At 41.2% G+C, this 18,625-nt stretch overlaps 1 protein-coding gene and 1 pseudogene across 2 annotated transcripts in view; one reads left to right on the top strand and one right to left on the bottom strand.

The window, feature by feature from the left end:
* LOC103730431 overlaps positions 1-2,137 on the bottom strand; it is a 41,057-nt pseudogene extending 38,920 nt beyond the window's left edge.
* LOC103730409 (TRPM8 channel-associated factor 1) overlaps positions 1-18,625 on the top strand; it is a 48,917-nt gene that overhangs the window by 13,972 nt on the left and 16,320 nt on the right. The window contains exons 1-2 of one of the 2 annotated variants that reach the window (XM_008828633.3): positions 8,141-8,291; positions 12,846-13,479. In XM_008828633.3, the coding sequence (XP_008826855.1) occupies positions 12,860-13,479 (620 nt within the window). In that variant the 5' untranslated portion in view covers positions 8,141-8,291; positions 12,846-12,859. Of the gene's footprint in view, positions 1-8,140; positions 8,292-12,845; positions 13,480-18,625 lie in introns of those variants that run through there. The other variant, XM_008828631.3, reaches the window with a different exon arrangement.

The raw sequence follows: 18,625 nt of genomic DNA, 5'->3' as shown, positions 1-18,625 counted from the left end.
ATGTATTTGTGTATGTGTGCAGTTTCTGAAGAGGTCAGAAGAGGGGGGTATGATTACCTGGAGACGGAGTTACAGGTTGTTATGAGATGCCTGACACGGGTAATAGGAGCCAAACTGCAAGAGCAGTACAAGCTCTTAAGCCCCGAGCCGTCTCTCCAGCTCTTTCTATCATCTCTCATCCCTGTGCAGCCTCTTTTCTTCCCTATGCTATTTCTAAGTACTTTCTCTGAGCCTGGTTATGGTTTACCAATTTTCTGGTCTTGTGTGTCTAATGTGGTGTTAATGCCATCTATTAAATCATTCATTTTAACTGTTAGTATTTATTTCTAAAAAATTATATTTTATTCTTTCATAAGTTTGGGTTCTATGCTGGAATTCTCCAGCCATGTTTATATGATTCTGCATATTTTAATGACAGTTATTTTAACTTCCTCCTCTAAGAATACAACTATCATAACCATGCACGACTTTTTCTGTTGCTGTTGTTTCACTTGAGTTCTATGAAATATATCTAATTTTTCAGCCTTCCTCATTTTTTATTGAATTTAAGATGTTGATGAAAAATTATAAGATTCTGGTTGATGTTACTGTCTTCCATGAAGATTGGGGATTCAGGTGCAGATGAAGTACCAGCCAAAACTTTCACAATTTGCAAAACTTAATTTTTGTCAGTACTGGTGCCTTTCAGGGTTGACTTTTCTATGGAAGTCTTTACTCCTAAGGTGTGATTCTTTTTGCTAAGCATGAGTTTTCTTAAGTGTCAACTGCAATCACAGTGAGTGTGCAAGAACCTTCTTGCCGTAGCTTGAACTCCAGAACCATATTCTCAGAACAGCACGGCCACTGAAAACTCCTTTTGGCAGGCTCTCTTGGAGTTTCCTCCTGTATAAGGTATAGGAAACTCCCAATAACACAAGGGAAATTTATGCATAGAATTTCTACAGACTTCTCCAGTACTCACTTCATGAGATGTCTCTTGAACTCCACTTGGCTTGCTAATCTTGAACTAGTAAGACTGACATTAGCCTCTGTTACTCTGAAACTGCAAGTGGAAAATGTAGAAAAGGAAGAGGTTATATGGACGGTGCTCTCTGTCCCTTGAGGGTTGTGCCTCTTCAAGTCCTTTTCAAAGGTCTTGAATTGTTTGCTCTTCAGAAGACTCTACCTATGTTTTTTCTAGCTTTATAGCTGCTTTCAGTGGGAGGGTTGTTCCAAAGATAACATTATCAACGCTAGACCAGCAAATCTCTCATCATTTTGTCTCATATCTCAGTTTATCTCAGATCATTGTCCTTAAGACACATTCTTCTGAAACTCCTGTAATCAGATCTTTTGATGAATTCTTAGTATTTATTGGCTTGAAAAAAATGTTTAAGAGGTAGTTTGCTGACTATAAAATTCCAAATTGCTTAGTTTTTTGTTTCTGTTGAAATATTATCTTACTATCTTTTTATTACTGAGAAGACAATGATATTTACCTATCAGTTATTTGTTAATAATTCCAGTTCTTTCTTTCCCAGTAGAATTACCTATTTAATAATGTTCAGCTTTCTAAATTTCTCTCTTATCATCTATCTGTGTGAAACAGGACTATTTTATATTCTTTACCTAATAATTCTAACATCTACATGCTGCCTAGTTCTGTTTGTTTGTGATGACTCCTATTTGTGACACTCTGTTTCCATGAATGGTAGTTCATTTTTATCATACTTCTCATGAGCTGCTCCTTTTGTGTGAACTTTTTTTACTGTGTAGAAATTCTATATGTTTCGAAATTAAGTTTCTCCAGAAGCAACCTGTGCACATTTCTACAAACTTGAAATAGTTCCAGTTTGGTACTATTTAAAACTAAATTACTTGCTTATGGTGTTTCAGTCAGTACCATCCCACAAGCATTATGATTGCAAACCTATATGGGTAACCGGTTTGTGGCTAGTTATGATTCTCAAAGATATTTCCTTCCTCTCCAAGAGGAATAAAACATGCAAGCTGCATCAATTTCTCCTTGTTGGGCAATTTATTTCTTGTTTAACTTACCTTGGAGGAGCTTTAAAGTGTGCTCTTTGTGTAGCTTGCTTTCACTGCCCTGCACAGGTAACCCCATAAAGCGATCTCCATACTTTCCAAGGCTGTTCATAAGCACATGAGTAAAGTCTAGCCTTGTCCTTTCTTCTACAAATATCTCCTGCTTTTCATTTACTTTGGCTTTGCATATCCCTTACTTTCATGTCATAGTGACACATTTATATTTTGTATTTATATTCTTTCATTGGTAATTTTACCTGGGATATTTAATCAAATATATTTTTAGAACTAAAAATGAAGACAGCTCTTCTAACCCCTTATTAGCATAATACAAGAAAATTTATATATATAAATGAATTATAAATATACAGCTTTATGAATGTTTTACAAACTTAACACATCCTTGAACCATCATTTGAATTTGTTTAAACCAATAATAATTAAAACAAAACAATCAAAAATTTTAAAACACCAACAAAAACTCAAAGCCCTCTTGAACCATTCACTGTTGTATCCAAAAGTGAACATTATTTTGAATTTTGTTCTTAAAAGTTTTAGAGTATTGGAGCTGGAGACATTGAGTTAAGAGTGCTGGCTATTCTTCCAGAGGACCCGGGTCCAATTCCCAACACCCACATGGTGGTTAACAACTATCCGTAACTCCTGTTCCAGGGAATCTGATGTCCTCTTTTTACACCACTAGTACTGCACGCTCAGGTACACTTACATGCAGGCAAAGCACTCATACACACAAAATAAAAATAAAGTTTTTTTAAAATATTAGGTTTTAAACTATTATAAATGATGCTTAGTACATGTCTGTTAATGAGTTTCTGCTAGTAGAGACCTGAGAACAAGTACTTTTGTTTTGCTTCAAAATGATAGTTTCAACATATTTTAAATATAAATGGTCTAAAGAAAAAGTTACTGATCCTTCTCCACTTCTTAAAGTAGCTTGTATGTCCTTTTTTTTTCCAGTGCTTAGATAAAACACATGAGATAGCATTTTCATTGAAAAAGTAGAATCATAAGCTTCTCCATGAAAAGTCATATTGACAGAATTCCTCAGTGAATGAATTGAGCTGATATTTTAAATGAACATTTTGTACTATGGATTTTCAGTGGATTGTTCCTTCACTTACATGTTGCTGAGAATTTACACTTAGTATGTCAAAAGTTATTCCAGTTGATTCAGTAGTATGCACCCCAGACAGAGAAATAAGAAAGAACCAGCTCACTCAGTGAAGAAGGCAGTGGGGACTAGAGAGATGGTTTAGTGGTTAAGAGTGTTTACCACTCTTCCAGAGGATTGGATCCCAGCATCCACTTTGGGCAGCTCATAACTGCCTGTAACTCCAGTTCCAGGGAATCTGTGCAGCCATCTGGCTTCCAAGGACACCCAAATGCATGTCACACACACACACACACACACACACACACACACACACACACACACACACACACACACACCTCTAAATAAAATAAAAATAAATATTTTTTTAAAAAAAGAAGATATTGGGAGATACAGAGAGAAAACAAAGCTTAAGAGACGAAATCAAAAAGAACATGATGGAAGTTGTAGGGATGGCTCCTCAGTTAAAAGCACTGGCTGTTCCTGCAGAGGACCCAGGTTCGGTTCCCAGCACCACATGGTAGCTAACAACCATCTGTAACTCCAGTTCCAGGGGATCCAATGCCTCCTTCTGACCTCCATTGGCATTACACTACAAGGGTGCATTTACACACATGTGCACAAAATACTCATACACATAAAATAAAAAGTAAAGCAGTAAAATTAATCAAAAGACCAGGAAGAAAAGGAGGAAATGCACAACATAGAAATCTTGGAATGTGATCACTTTTCCATATTACCTGCTATTGGTTTTGCATAGGAATGATTCTAGGGGTGGTTTTCCTTATGCCACATCATTTCTCCTTTCCATCCATCCAGCGGTCACCATATTAGTTATTGTCTGTTGCTGTAATAAAATACAATAACAAGCGGCCAGGAAGATGACTGAGCAGTTAAAAGCACCAGGGTTCTATTCCCAGCACCCACATAGTAGCTAACAACTGGCTGTAACCACAGTTCCAGGGGAATCCAACACCATCTTCTGACTTCCATGGGCACTGAATGACGTGGGTGCACTTACACACATGTAGGCAAAACACTTGTACACATAAAATAAATAATAAAAATAAATACAAAATAAAATACAGTACCAAAAGCAACATAAGCAAGGAAGAGTTTGCTGTAGCTCACGGTTTGAGGTTACAGATCATTACAATGGGGGCCACAATGGCAGGAGTTTGAGACACATTGTTGCATTTGTTGCATCAGCAGTCAGGAAGCAGAGAACATTTGTCCTCAGCCTGCTGTCTGATTTTTGTATGGTCCAGGATCTAAGCCTAGGGAATGACACTACCCAGACTTGGGAGAGTCTTCTGCCTCAGTTAACCTAATCAAAGTGCCTAGAGACCCACTTCCCAGGTCATTCTAGGTCTTCTCAGGTTGACAACTGAGATTAACCACCACACACACACCACTCAGCTCATTATGATGTGGGCCAGGTGAAATAGGGAATTGAAAGAAAAGCAAAGCACAGTAAACAGCAGTCTTACTTCCTTATTTGGGGAGTTGTAATGAAATCCTTAAGTATATGCCAAATTTTGTCACCTTTAACCAATGAATCCACTTTCTACTAGAAGATCTGGGCCCAGCACTGATGTCTTCTAACTGACGACAGTTTGCTCTGAGGACTCCTCCTCCTTTGGTACCAAGGGAACATAGACAAAGGCAGTGAGTGGTTGGAACTAGAGAAAAGCAGCAGAGATCTCCCTCAGCCTTTAGGGTCTACCATGAAAAGACAGAAGTGGCTTTCCCCAGTTCTGCCCTTAAGCCCTCCGAGCTAAATGGACAGGTGAAGTTCAAGACAGCACCCAGGTCACGGCTACAAGTTCAAGTGTTGGATTCCACCCTTGGTTAAAATGAGTCAAGACAAAGTACAAAATTCAAGAACTCTGTACACAGGTTTCCCAGAGAAATCACTACCAGCTGTTTGAGCAGGGACTTTTATATAGTTTCTTTCAATAGATTTCATTAATTATTTTTTATTACAAAATAAAATGGATAACTATTGAAATGTTAATATGATACATGAGGAATAAATACCTAGAAATAAACCTCCTTTAAGTAGTGATTACATAATTATACCAGGCAGGTGATGCAGGACTGTAATCCTAGTACTTGGGAGGCTGAGGCAAGAGGATCAGAAGTTAGAAGTCAGCCTAGGCTACAGCAAGACCCAAAGGAGTGTGGGGTAGGGAAAGGATGAGGAACAAAACTAATAAATACTAAGTAGTCTGCTTCTTGCCTGATTCAAATACGTTGATGTCCAGCTTCTGTATAATTTCCATGTTTCTAGCATAAAATGAAAACTCTCTTTTACAATATTAAATGTTTATTTAAATACATGATATATAACTACGTGATATGGCATACATGTGATATATGATGTTGGGAGTGAGAGGGAGAAAAGTAGAGAAAAAGAGGGAAGGAAGGGGGAGGGAGGGAGGGAGGGAGGGAGGGGTTGGGGGGAGAGAGAAATCCTAGCTCCTAGCTACTGGCCAATATATAACCCATTCTTGGAAATAATTGCGTATTATTTAACATAAAGATTTATGGCAGTCGGATGTGGTGGCACAGCCTGTAATCCCAGCACTAGGAAGGCATGGGCAGGTGTGTGTGAAGTTCAAAGTCATGTTAGGCCACACAGTGAGTCAGTCTTAAAAATCAGCCATTACTTATCACCAATGCCTGGTTAAAAAGCAGTCTATATTTGTAAAACAAATCTCCCCGTTGCACTCCCAGGATGAGCGCCAAGGTCTCCATGCCAGGTTCGGGGCCTTATCTTTGGTCAGAAATAGACACAAAGCAGATTCAGGGCGGTCCGGGGAGTCTGGCGGAGCTCCGCCCTCACCCCGCGGTGGCCAATCGGCTGCCCCGGGCGGCCCACTCTTCGCCCCTTCTCTCCGCTGCCCACCTCCCACCGCCCAAATCCCGGGCCTGGATCCCCTTTCCTTGTCACACCCCTGCAGAGGAGGACGCTCTTGTTTCCAAGTGGCCGGCTGTGGGAACTGCTGGACCAGAGGTGAGTCTTCCAAAGATGGTTTCTGGAAGCAGGGTAGGTTAAGGGCCCGGTGCAGGGTGGGTTAAGGGCCGCTCCTGACGCGGGTCCGCCACGGCCTGGGTGGGAGACCAGGTGCTGAGCGTCCTGGGCGCCTGCGGAGCAAGAACCGTCCCAAGGCCATCTGGGCCCAGGACCCAGGTGTCTTTCAAAAAACCTTTCCTGCGTTTTCCCCATCTCCCCTCTTTCTGCGTTTTTAATCTACCTCCTGGGCCCTAATTTACTGTTTTAATTTTTTTTTTCTCCAAGAACTTGGCTATCAAAAGTTTAATACGTTTCTTCCTCGTTAGAATTTTTCAATATGAAATATTTCAAAGCTACATATGGACAGTCCAGTTTTACAGATGCCAACATTTTATTGCTCTCTCTTTCTCTCTCTCTCTCTCTCTCTCTCTATCTATCTATCTATCTATATCTATATCTATATATATATATATATCCTCCTCTTTCTGACCAGGCCTCACTCCCACATCCTCAGAGGGAAATTAGCTTGTGTCCTTCCCATGAATATTTTTGGGCTTTTAAATGTTTTTTTGTTTTTTGTTTTTGTCTTTTTGAGACAGGGTCTCCCTATGTAGACCAGGCTGACCTTGAACTTACAGAGATCCACCTGCCTCTGCCTCCGAGTGCTGGGATTAAAGGCATAAGCAGCCTGCATTTTTATTCTGAATTTGACATTTTTTTCCCTGAAACTCATTAGGAGGTTTTTACCTGACATAGTATCAGCCCTGACATTTCAGATCCAGAAGGGACTTAGCCTCCCCTAGCTGGGAAGCCGAGAGCCTGGACAAGTGAAGGGCCATTCTCAGGTGGTCTTTACCTGGCAAGACCTGAATCCAGGTTTCCTTGATCTATTTCCCATTGGTTCCTCAGTTAAACCAGGTTACTGAGCTCACCTGCCCAGGGGGGCCTTTGATTGACATTCATATGTCTTATTTTGGAGAAAGGGTATTGAAGGGAGATGGGGAAAGGAAGTGTGGCTTGGATGTGGACCCAAACTGCTAAGGTTAAAAGCCATGCACCTTTCTGAAAGCACAAGCACTGAATCTTAGGATGTCTGAATATCTATTTTATCTGATGATCATTCCATCTTATTTATGCCAAGCACTGTCTTAAGGTTCACCTATTTAGACCTTCCATCTGTAATATTGGTAATTGATTTATCATTCCCATTTTACAGGGAATAAAACAGGTGCAGATTTAGTAGCTTAAAGTCACATAGCTGGTAAGGTGCAGAGTGAGATTTGAATCCAGTCTCTGCTGTCTGAGGTCCTCAAAGTTTCTCTCACTAAAGCTAGCACCTGTAACCACCAAGTGTTCATTGAGTAGAACCAGGAAATTCATAAAGGAAGGTCAGTCGACTATAAGAATCAAAAGAAGACTTAAACCATCCCCTGAATAACACACTCTATTGTTTTTGAAATATTTTCAGTTTATCAAAGTCACACATGGACAGTGCAGTTACATGTAGTTGCCCAGCCTATATTCCTCAGATTAAACAATGCTGACAGAACTCTTTCTTTTCTTGTATTTTGAATATATACATGCTTTCTCCCCTCCCCCCTCCTTATAAAGTGAAAGCATACCCAATAATTCTCAATTCACGTTTTCCTGGGCAATATATATCAAGGTCCATTTATCTTACATTAAATGAAGATTTTTAAATTCTGCATAAGAATTAAATGCGTGTGCCCTGATCTGTTCAGTCTTTTCATTACTAGTCAATAGACATTAACTAGAGAAATTTTAATAAAGCAGTAGTCCACGATGCTAGGATGGGATCTCGGGAACCCTTCCCTAATTCCTAATCCACCAGAATGCTGAGCCACCAGGGCCAGCGACACAAAGAAGCGCTGTCCCCTGCCAAGCGCCGCCCATCGGGCTCCCACTCCAGCCGGGAGGAAGTTGGGAGGAGACTGGCTCGGGAACCCCTCCTCTCCTCGGTCTCGGTCTCCTCCCTGCTCCGGGCTCTCTGCGGCTGCTCGGAGGTGCCTCGGTGCTCTGCTGAGAAGCCCCTTGAGTGTGAAGCCCGCGGAGCACTAGGCCCTGTCCTCCCAGCTGCCTGGTGGAAATCGCAGGGTGAGTGCCCGGCGTGGACAACCTCGCGGGAGAAGGGATGAGTGACCTGAGACCTGGCCTGGCTTGGAGGGGGCGAGGGGGATGCGGGATTGGGGGGGGGGGGGACCTTGGCTCTGCAGGCCTGGGTGTGTCCAGATGTTGGTCAGAGGCTCCCTAGAGCTTCCTGTCTGCGCTCTGGGGGTGACTTTCCTTTGCTAGCAACCCAACCATCTTGCTCCTGCTGGCCAGGGTCTGACAGTGACGTTTGTGTGTGCCTGCTTTGTGTGGGCAAATTCCAGACAGGCCCCTTGAACAGCGGGAGCATCTAACCCTCGGCTTTCAGAGGAGAGTGGGTTTGCACACCATCACCCGGGCAGCTGGTGACAAAGCCCCTTGATCTTTGCAAACGGGGTCTCTAGGACCAAGATTGCCTTCCCACTTGCATTGTTCTCAAGGGCCTGGAGTGTGGGTGTGATTAGAGGAAAGGGCAGTTGTCCCCGCCTCCTACAAGCCCACAGTGCCAGAGGCCTGGAGAATCCGCAGCCTGAGCTTTTCCACTTCTCTCCCCTCCTCCAAGGCTAACCACCCGCCCCCTTCCAGCGCCCCCACTCCTCCTCTGACGTCACACATGTGCTCTTTGCAGACTGGCTATTAACCAGGGAGGAAAGGAGGGGAGAGGGCAGCCCTCGCCAGGCTACAAGCCTAGTGCTGGCTTCCCCTGGGAGTTTGGGAAGACCTTTCTTACACACTGTATATTTGATAGACCGTTCTTGGGCAAGCAGGCCCACTGGCTAGGCGGAGGCAGCATCTGGTCTTTGAAAAGCAAAAAGCAGATGTCCTCACTCCTGGGTTAGGGTCCCCAATTACCGGGCTGAGAGTTACCCAGTAAGGAAAACCGCACCAATGTGAGGGAGAGGGAGACAGACCCACACAGGAGTCCAGGAATGCCAGAGGCAGTGTTGTGAGACAGGAATAGGGCAATAGTAAAAGCCAGGTTTCGAAACCTTAGGCCTACGGGGGATGGGAAGGGTTGACTGGAGAAGACCCAGTGCAGGGCTTGAAAGACACACATACAGCCCCAAGTTTATTGCTGCTGATTTTTAATTTGAGCGTGTACTTTACTTTGTGTTTGTTTTATTATTTTTCTATCTATCCATATGCATTGCATATGATTTAAGATGTATGAATTAAACAATCTCTTAAGTTAAAAATAAATAAGGATATAGTGGGGAAAGTGAGATGGAATGCAAAGAACTGAGTAAGTCTGGGTCATAGGAACTGTGGGGAAGCAATTAAAATGACACAGATTTGTATGAAGACAGACTGCTCACCTCCCCCTGCTTAATATGAATGGGTTAAAATGTGGGAGACCTGGGACTTGATAGATACTGATGTATTCTTGATGCTTAAGAACCAAACTCCGATGCTGCATTTCTTGGATTTGGATCCACTTACCACTTATGTGATGTTAAACAAGCAACGAATTCCAGACCATTTAAAGACTTGGGGTTTTCTTACTCAAGACTGTACAGTGGAGATAGTGATAATACCACATAGATCATCAGAATTATTAAATAAATCATGTATTACAATGTCAGAAAGCCTCTAAGCTATGCATTGTTATAGCTGTCACTTCTGCAATATTTCTGCTACTCTACTATTACCCTTGTCTTATCCACATAAAATATGTTCAAATTTTACACGGTGGCTTGAAATTCACAGTGAAAGCATTATCTAGATCAGTCTAAGTAGTCTCAAAATGGATTTAGTTCATGCTTGAACTAGCTTAGAGAACAGCTAGCAAGCTAGAAATATTCATATAAGTTATCTTCTTGGGTGTGTGATGTAACCACACTGTGGAAAGCATTGGCTAAGGGGGAAGGGTCCGATTGGGCAGTTCTTAAGGGGCTGTGTATGGATGGGTGGAGACCTGTCATTGTGGGCACAACTGAGTATTGAGGGAGATATATGGAACTGAAGAAGTGGGATTACTTTAGGATCCTGGACTCATGTGAAGATGACGCCAGGAAACATTGCCTGTGTTTGGCCTATTTCTAGGGTTTCTCTTACTGGTTTTTATTCGTACTTTTGTGTGGTGCTCAACATTCTTGTGCATATATCTTTAATTTTACCACCCTTTTTTTGTAAGAAGATTGTTAGACGGGGGCGTGGCTGGATCTCCATTTGCTCTCCTTTGTCTTCTCATCTTTCTCCTAGTTCACTGGTTTTTTTTATGAGAAATGTGCATTATATTATATGCCTGACTAGAGGTATTATTTTTTGTATAAATGGTCACTCAACTTTCCTTCTCTGTGTGAATCTTAACTTGGAGGATCAAGGTTTCCATATATAGACATGGAGCAGGGAAAGAGGGGAAGAAAGGGAATTTGAAATGGGAGCAGAGGCTATCCTGGGCACCAGCTTTAGGCTTGAAGAAGGGAGGAGATAAGCTGGAAAGTTTTAGGAATTTCCCACCCTACAGTATGGAAGATGAGACCAGGAGAAAGGAGTCAGATTTTCCCCTGTGGACACAGGTGAAGCCCTGTAAGTTTCTCTTCAAGTATAAAATTTGATTAGAGTGCTTTTACTTTTTATTATTTTTTAAATATTTTATTTATTATTTTTATTTTATGTGTATGAGTGTATTGCTTGCATGTATGTGAGTATACCCATGTTGTGCAATGCCGTGGAAGTCAGAAGAGAGCTTCGGATTCCCCTGGAACTAGAATTAAGGACAGTTAGTAGCCACCATGTGGTTGCTGGGAATCGAACTTGGGTCCTCTGCAAGAGCAGTCAGTGCTCTTAACCTCTGGGCCATCTCTCCAGCCCCTAGAGTGCTTTTAGAAGAAAGCAGGAACATGACCTTGTAACCTGGAGGCGAGATTCCTTTAGACATGAATTACTAAAGAACTAAACTGGGTTAGTAGCCGTGTGGCAGGAAATTTTGAATGAGGACATGAATAGGATTTGTGGCCTGCGGGAAATGGGAAGACACGGAAAAAGGGACACATTGTAACTCTGTGCAGTGCTCTGCCCTGTTATTTGTGGACACTAGGAGGGGCAAGGACTAGCTTCTCACCAAACAATTGCTGGCTGGTTGTATCCGCTCGATATTCTTTGAGGCAGATAGAAAGTTAATGCTAGCTAGCATTTAACTGCTAAAAGCATTAGGCTTGTGTGATTTTACTTAGAAGAGCTATATTTTTTAGGGAAGGTAATATATTTGATTTTTTTTTTCAGACAAGGTTTCATGTAGCCAAGGCTGGCCTTGAATTCTGGATACAGGCTGCCTCACTATGAAACCAGTCAATATGTGCTTAATTGGGTGGTTGTAATACCTAGCATCAGGTTAAAATTCTTTGCTCACTTTCCAAGGATTCCATATTATTCACATACATAGAGTGAATGATTTACTCTTAACCAAACAAGTATAAGCACTTTCCAAGGATTCCATATTATTCACATACATAGAGTGAATGATTTACTCTTAACCAAACAAGTATAAGCACATAGGTGTATTGTGTGAACATAACTGAACACTGGTGAAAGACTGGAGAGCAGCCTTGAGGGGGAGCTCATAGTGGAGAGGCAGAGGGCATTTGGGAATCGCTATATACATTGACACACCTTCTTCAGCTGCATCTCAGGAGCAAAGAAAAAAATCTACCAGTATTTCATAACCTGTTTCCGTCTGCTCCTGTTTGTCTGGGACTTAGAACCAAGTTACAGAGAGCGTCTACATTCCTCTTATTCAGCCTGTGACTGACCAAAGGACCTTCTCAGGGAGCTCAGACTATTCAGTTTGAGGTTCTAAGAACTCCAAGCTAAAGTTAATAAGACCAGTGAGGAAGCCAAGAAGGGTGGGACCACTGTGGGAACAGAACAGGCTGTACTACTGTACTGGCTCCCGGAGGCTGTCACATAAGATGACCGCAAATAGGTTTGCTTGAAACAATGGGATTTTATTCCCTCAAAGTTCTAGGGGTTTCGAATTTCAGAGAGGCTTCAGCAGTCTTGATTTCTCCTGGAGTTTCAGAGATGAAATTTTTACCATGTCTCTCTCATAGTTCCTGGGCTTTACCAGCAGCCCTTGGCATTCCTTGGTCTGTAGACACATCCCTTCAATCTCTGTCTCTGTCTTCTATCTTATGTTTCTATGCCTATCTGAGCCTGATTTTTTTTTCTCCTTAGAATGACATCAGTCTTTGGGCTAGAACCATCCAAATCCACTTGGTTACATCTGCAGAGACCCTGTTTCCAAGTAAATTCATATTTACAGATACAGAGGTTTAGGAATCCAAACTGTCTCTTTGGGAGACACAATTCACCTTCCTTCCATATGTTCACCTTGGTGATGGAAAAGTCGTGTATGCTGTTTGACTACGACTATTTAAGAGGATGGGACACAATGGGCATTTGAGATTCTGGCCATGAACACTGAGACTCCAGCTATTCCAGAGATGGTCTTAGCACACAGTGGGAAGATTGCTTCAGCTAGTGAGGTGAAATGCTCTGCCTAGTTTTGATTGTCTAGAGGTTTTTCACTAAACCGAGTTTGTGCTTTCTTCTCTATAGAAACTAACAGAACCATGGCAACCCCCTCTGCTGCCTTTGAGAACCTTATGAATGGAGTGACAAGCTGGGATCTCCCTGAGGATGCCATCCCATGTGAACTGCTTCTTATTGGAGAGGCCGCCTTTCCTGTGATGGTGAATGACATGGGCCAGGTCCTCATTGCTGCCTCCTCCTATGGCCGAGGTCGCTTGGTGGTAGTATCCCATGAGGACTATTTGGTGGAAACCCAGATGTTTCCTTTCCTTCTCAATGCTGTGGGATGGCTTCGTTCCTCCCCTGAGGCTGCCATTGGCATACACTCATCCCTGGCACCTTTGGTGAAAATCCTTGAGACCTGTGGAATAGAGTCAAAGATTGAGCCAGAAGTGAATGACTCCCTGGGGGTTTACTGTATTGACGCCTACAACGAAACCATGACTGATAAGCTGGTCCAGTTCATGAAACGTGGAGGGGGCCTGCTCATAGGAGGTCAAGCCTGGGATTGGGCCAACCAAGGTGAAGATGAAAGGGTTCTGTTCACATTTCCTGGAAATCTGGTAACCAGTGTAGCTGGTGTGTATTTCACTGACAACAAAGGGGACACAAGTTTCTTTAAAGTCTCCAAGAAGATGCCTAAGATCCCTGTCTTAGTTAGGTGAGTATGTTACTATAGTTGGAAGTTGGCCCCAGATTTGTAAGTAGACATGGTTTCGTCTATTGCTTCCAGGCTAACAGAAGAGGCTTTGAAACTAAGACAAGTATTCATAAACCTTCTGAGGCTCAGGAGAGGCACTGTCCGATTAATGCTGCCTCCCCAGAACAATTCATTTAGTTCTTTGAGCGAATGAATTCCTGTTGACTATGAGATTCCTCAGTACTCAGCTTGATAAACATACTGATACCCCAGGAGTTGACATAATTAATCCAGGAAAATTCATAGGAGAATACTTTAAGTGAACAAGAAAATCTTAGGAAAAGAAAAACATGGAAAATCCCATGGATCAAAGTCTAGAGAGCTGTGAGAAAAAATTTGAAATGTCTAACTATGTGTGGTTAGGATGAAAACAGGAAATAGTGGATTTAGAAGTTGAGGTAGAAAAAGATAGAACAAGTTTCTTGTACTAAATCTAGGATTTGGAAAAGGAGTTTTATCTCCTCAAACGATCAGATGGCTGAGCATGGAGGAGACAGATGACGTTGCGGAGCAAGCTCCACTGAAAGTCATTTGAGAATGTTACCCAGTCTGTTTTATATGTATTTAGGGTTGTACATGTAGCAGATTAATACGTGTTCAGTAAATATGTTAGGTATATAATTGAATTGATGAATGGGGAATATTTGAACCAGAAGTTGTCTCAGGAGCAGAAAAAATACACCAAATTACTCCTGATTATGCACTGAAGTTCTTAGCTCTCTTAGAACAGACAACACCGATTCTTCTGACTGATGGAACGAAGTGAGGTGAGATTAGGCAAGGAAGATACGAGGCAGCTGGAGATGACGAATGAGCCCTGTTACTAAATGTATGTGGCAAATCAACCATGCGTATCTGAACTTAGGAAAAGAGGCCATCTTGTCTCATTTTAACCCAAATACTGGACTTCCATGAAGGACTTCTGACCCTCTTTTTGTTTATTCATCTATTTATTGTTCCGGAATTTATTGAATATATTCTGTCACAGTTATTGTTTTTTGCCTTAAGAATATGGGTTACAAAGATTTGATAATGAGGAGTATAGAAGTATTCCTAATGATGATATCTGGAAGAAATTTCAAAAACCAAGTAACTGTGTAGGAAGACAGCTATGCTATTATAGGTCAGAAGAATCTGGAAACCTTGAATTTAGGGCCAGTAACTGTGCAGTATGGTTTTAGAACACCCTTCCAGCTCTCATTTTCCTCCTAGGAGCGTGTTGGAGTAGATGCTCTGAGTCCCCTTTAGATGCTAGTCCCTTTAGACTATGCGTTTTCTGGTCAATTGTGATCCTTGGATGTTCCCAAATCCATCAGGAATGCATGAAAATGAGGTTGGGCAAGTGGGCATGGCCTGAATGCCCCAGTGCTCTGCGTACATTTGCCTGAAAACAACCCTGAGTTAACTTCCCAGTTGGTGTTATGTGTGACCATTTCAGCCTGAAAAATAATGAAGTGATGTTAGCTGCAAAAGAATCTTTTTTGATTTTCAGATTACTAAAGAGATTTCAGAATTTTGAAAGTTGAACATTTATGTGAAATTCTCTAAGACGAAATAAGAAACCTGCCAAAGGGGCTGGAGAGATGGCTCAGCAGTTAAGAACACTGGCTGTTCTTGCAGAGGACCTGGGTTCGAATCCCAGCATCCACATGGCAGCTAACAACTGTCCGTAATTCCAGTCCCAGGGGATCCAACAGCCTCTTCTGACCTCTGCGGGCGTTGCATACCATGGGTGCACTTATGTGCAAGCAATACACTCATACACATAAAATAAAAATAATAAATAAAAAAAGAAACCTGCCAGATTATTGAAGATAAACATGCATAGATCTCCCCAAGTAACTTGGAAAACAGTGTCAGAGCAGGTGCTAATAAATGTATTTGTAACAAAGATCTGGAACTCCTTGGAGGTCATTACTAGTTATATGTGGGCCGTATGTAAAATGGAATAAATCAGTAAAATCAATAGTTGCTTAATTGAAAAAGTTTAGTAAACTGATAAACCACTAAATACACTGATCATGATAATAAGACAGAAAATACAAATAAAGAATTTCAGGAATGGAGATTGGTGAGATGACTCAGCAGTTAAGAGCACTGGCTGCATTGCAGAGGACCCAGGTTCAGTTCCCAGCCCTCACACGGCAGCTAACAACTTTCCATAACTCCAGTTCCAGGAAATCTAATTCCTTCTTCTAGCCTCCACAGGCATTGCATGCACATGGTACACCTACATACATGCAGGCAAAACACATAAAGTGAAAATAAATGACTAATTTTTAAAAAAGGATTTCAAGAATGGATAAAGGGGTGTTAACATGGATCTATAGACACTGAAAAAATAATAACGGAATATTACAACCCTATACCAATGAATTTGTCAGTTTAGATGTAATGAGCAGATTTCCTGAAAGCCACAAATTATCAAAATAAATGTAAGAAGAGAGACAATGTATATTAAATAAATTAAATTGCAATGAAAGCGTATCAACACTACATGCAACCTGGTTTCCTGGACTGAATCCTAGAAGACAGTGATAGAAAAACAAGTAAGTTTTATGAAAATTAGAGATTGCTTGTTTGTTCACTGGCAGGGTCTCACTGTGAAGTCTAGGCTAGTCTTGCTTCCATTCCTTCCCCCTCCTTAATGTTGGGGTTATAGGCATTTGCCACCCTGCTTAGCCAAAAGTCTGGGGTGTAGTTACTAACATTTGGCCTATGTTAACTTCTTACTGCTGCCAAGTATCCCATTGTTGTTTAATATGTTATGATTAAATATGTCAAAGATGTGAAAAAATTCTCTGCAATGTGTTTACGTAAGGATGGGGGAGGGGGTATAAAGATAATTAAGATTTTTTTTTGTCTTTTGAGACAGGGTCTCCTGCAGCCCCAGCTGACCTGGAACTCACTATGTAGACCAAGCTGGCCTCAGTCTCACAGAGATCCGCCTGCCTCTGCCTGCCGAGTGCTGGGATTAAAGGCGTGCACCACCACGCCTGGCTAGACTTTCTATTTTTTTAATTTTAAGATAAAATTTTTATTTAAAACCAGGAAAAGCACACACAGAACTCCCAGCCTTGATAGCTTCACTGGTGCATTTTATCAAATTTTTGAGGAACGAATAACCAACCCTACATAGAAGAAGGGAATAAAGTCTCTCCAACTTTATTAACTAAACCAGCATCTGTCACACTAAAGCTCGAAGAAGGCATGGAGAGATAGCTCAGTAGGACCTGAGTCAGATCCTCCAGAATCCATGTAAAAGAAAGCTGGTCATAGTAGTGCATTGCAGTCTCGGCACTGGGGAGGTGGAGGCAGGAAGGTCCTTGGGGAAGAGAAGACAATGTATATTAAATTGTTGGCCAGCCAGTCCAGCTCTGTTGGTAAACTCTGGGTCCAGCAAGAGACCTAGTCTCAGAAAATAAGGTAGAGAGTGGTTGATTGAGGAAGGCACCCAACTTGACATCAACCTCTGACCTATATATGTGCACATGTGCACACACACACACACACACACACACACACACACACACATTCTAAAATAAAATAACAACACTAGGGAAAGACACAGGAAAATCCTACAGAGCAATATCCTTCATTAGCATAGATGCAAAGATATTAATCAAATGTTAACACGTAGAGCAATGTATAAATATAATATTTATAGTGACCAAATAGGGCTATACTAGATATGAGTAGCTTGTTTAACATTCATAAATGAACTTAATTTACCATATTAACAGGAAAATAATGAGAAAGATATAATTCAGTAGATGAATACAAAACATTTGACAGAATTTCACATGGCATCATGACATAATGTCAGGAAACTTCAAATAAAAATGTATTCAATTTGATAAGAGGCATGTGAGCTTTTAAAAACCTTATTGCTTGTTTAGTTTAATTTTGGTTTGTTGGTTTTGTTGGTTTATTTTTCTTTTGTTTTGAGACAGGGTCTCATGTAGCACAGGCTGGTCTTAAACTTACTATGTAAATGAGGCTGACCTTGAGCTCTTGATCTTCCTGCCTCTATTTCCCAAATTCTGGGATTACAGGTATGTGACATCACACTCAGCTATGAAAACATTATTAAAGGTGAAATAGTGAATATTTTTACCATAGAAGTGAGGACAAGGCAAATAATAGTAATCACTATTATTCTTTATATTAAACATTATATGAAAGAACTTCCCAGTACAATAGGACATGGGAAAGAAGACATAGAAATTGAAAATTAAGAAATATACTTTTCTATACATATTTACCTATGTTAAATTTTAATTTATAAATTAAGCTCAGTATGAAAGTAAGAATAGCGGTAATTAGGTAGAATTATTCAATATACTATAATAAAAGGATTATGAAGGTAGTCTTGCTTGCTCAAACTATTTTTTAATTTATTGTTAAAAAATTATTGTGTCTGTGCATGATGTGTGCCACAGCACACAAGTGGAGGTCAGAAGACAACGTTGCAGAGTCAGTCCTCTCCTTCCACCTTCAAATGGGTTCTGAGGGCTAAACTCAGGTCTCCAGGCTTGTGCGGCAAGCATCATCTCACCAGCCCTCCTCAGACTGTCTTATACTCACTCACTCTTCTCGTGACGGTGTGAGAGGATGCAATGCCTGTGTGATGAAGTGGTTAAAACACTGTGAATGTGGCATAAGGATAGACAAGCAGATCAATGAAACAGACCACATAGGTTAGAGATAGAGGCTCACGTTGTCAAAGTAATTCAGGGAGGAAAGAGCAGTCTTTACAGTATACCATCCTGAAACAACTGAATACCTTATGGAAAGGTGATTGTTGACCCTTACCGTATTTTATATAAAATACTTAAAAATAGGGCTATACGTAAATACAGAACAAAAAATTCAAAAACTTCTAAATGACAGCATAGAAGAAAGATACCTGCACCCCTAAGAAGGGCGAAGATTGTCTATAGAAGTCAGTGGACAAGACCATGAGCAGGAAAGACTGGTGTCAACTTAGCCTTCCCCTCACTAAGCATTCATCCAGGACAAATGAAGTCATGTCCTCACAAAACCTTCATATCACAAGTTATCCTCTCATCACTGATGGACACAGAAACAGTCTCCTTTACCTTGG

The sequence above is a fragment of the Nannospalax galili genome, unplaced genomic scaffold (assembly GCF_000622305.1).
Source record: "Nannospalax galili isolate Female #2095 unplaced genomic scaffold, S.galili_v1.0 scaffold233, whole genome shotgun sequence".
In the NCBI taxonomy this organism is placed as follows: domain Eukaryota; kingdom Metazoa; phylum Chordata; class Mammalia; order Rodentia; family Spalacidae; genus Nannospalax; species Nannospalax galili.
The sequence above is the reverse complement of the archived record's forward strand: the minus strand, read 5'-3'. Positions and strand labels throughout refer to the sequence as shown.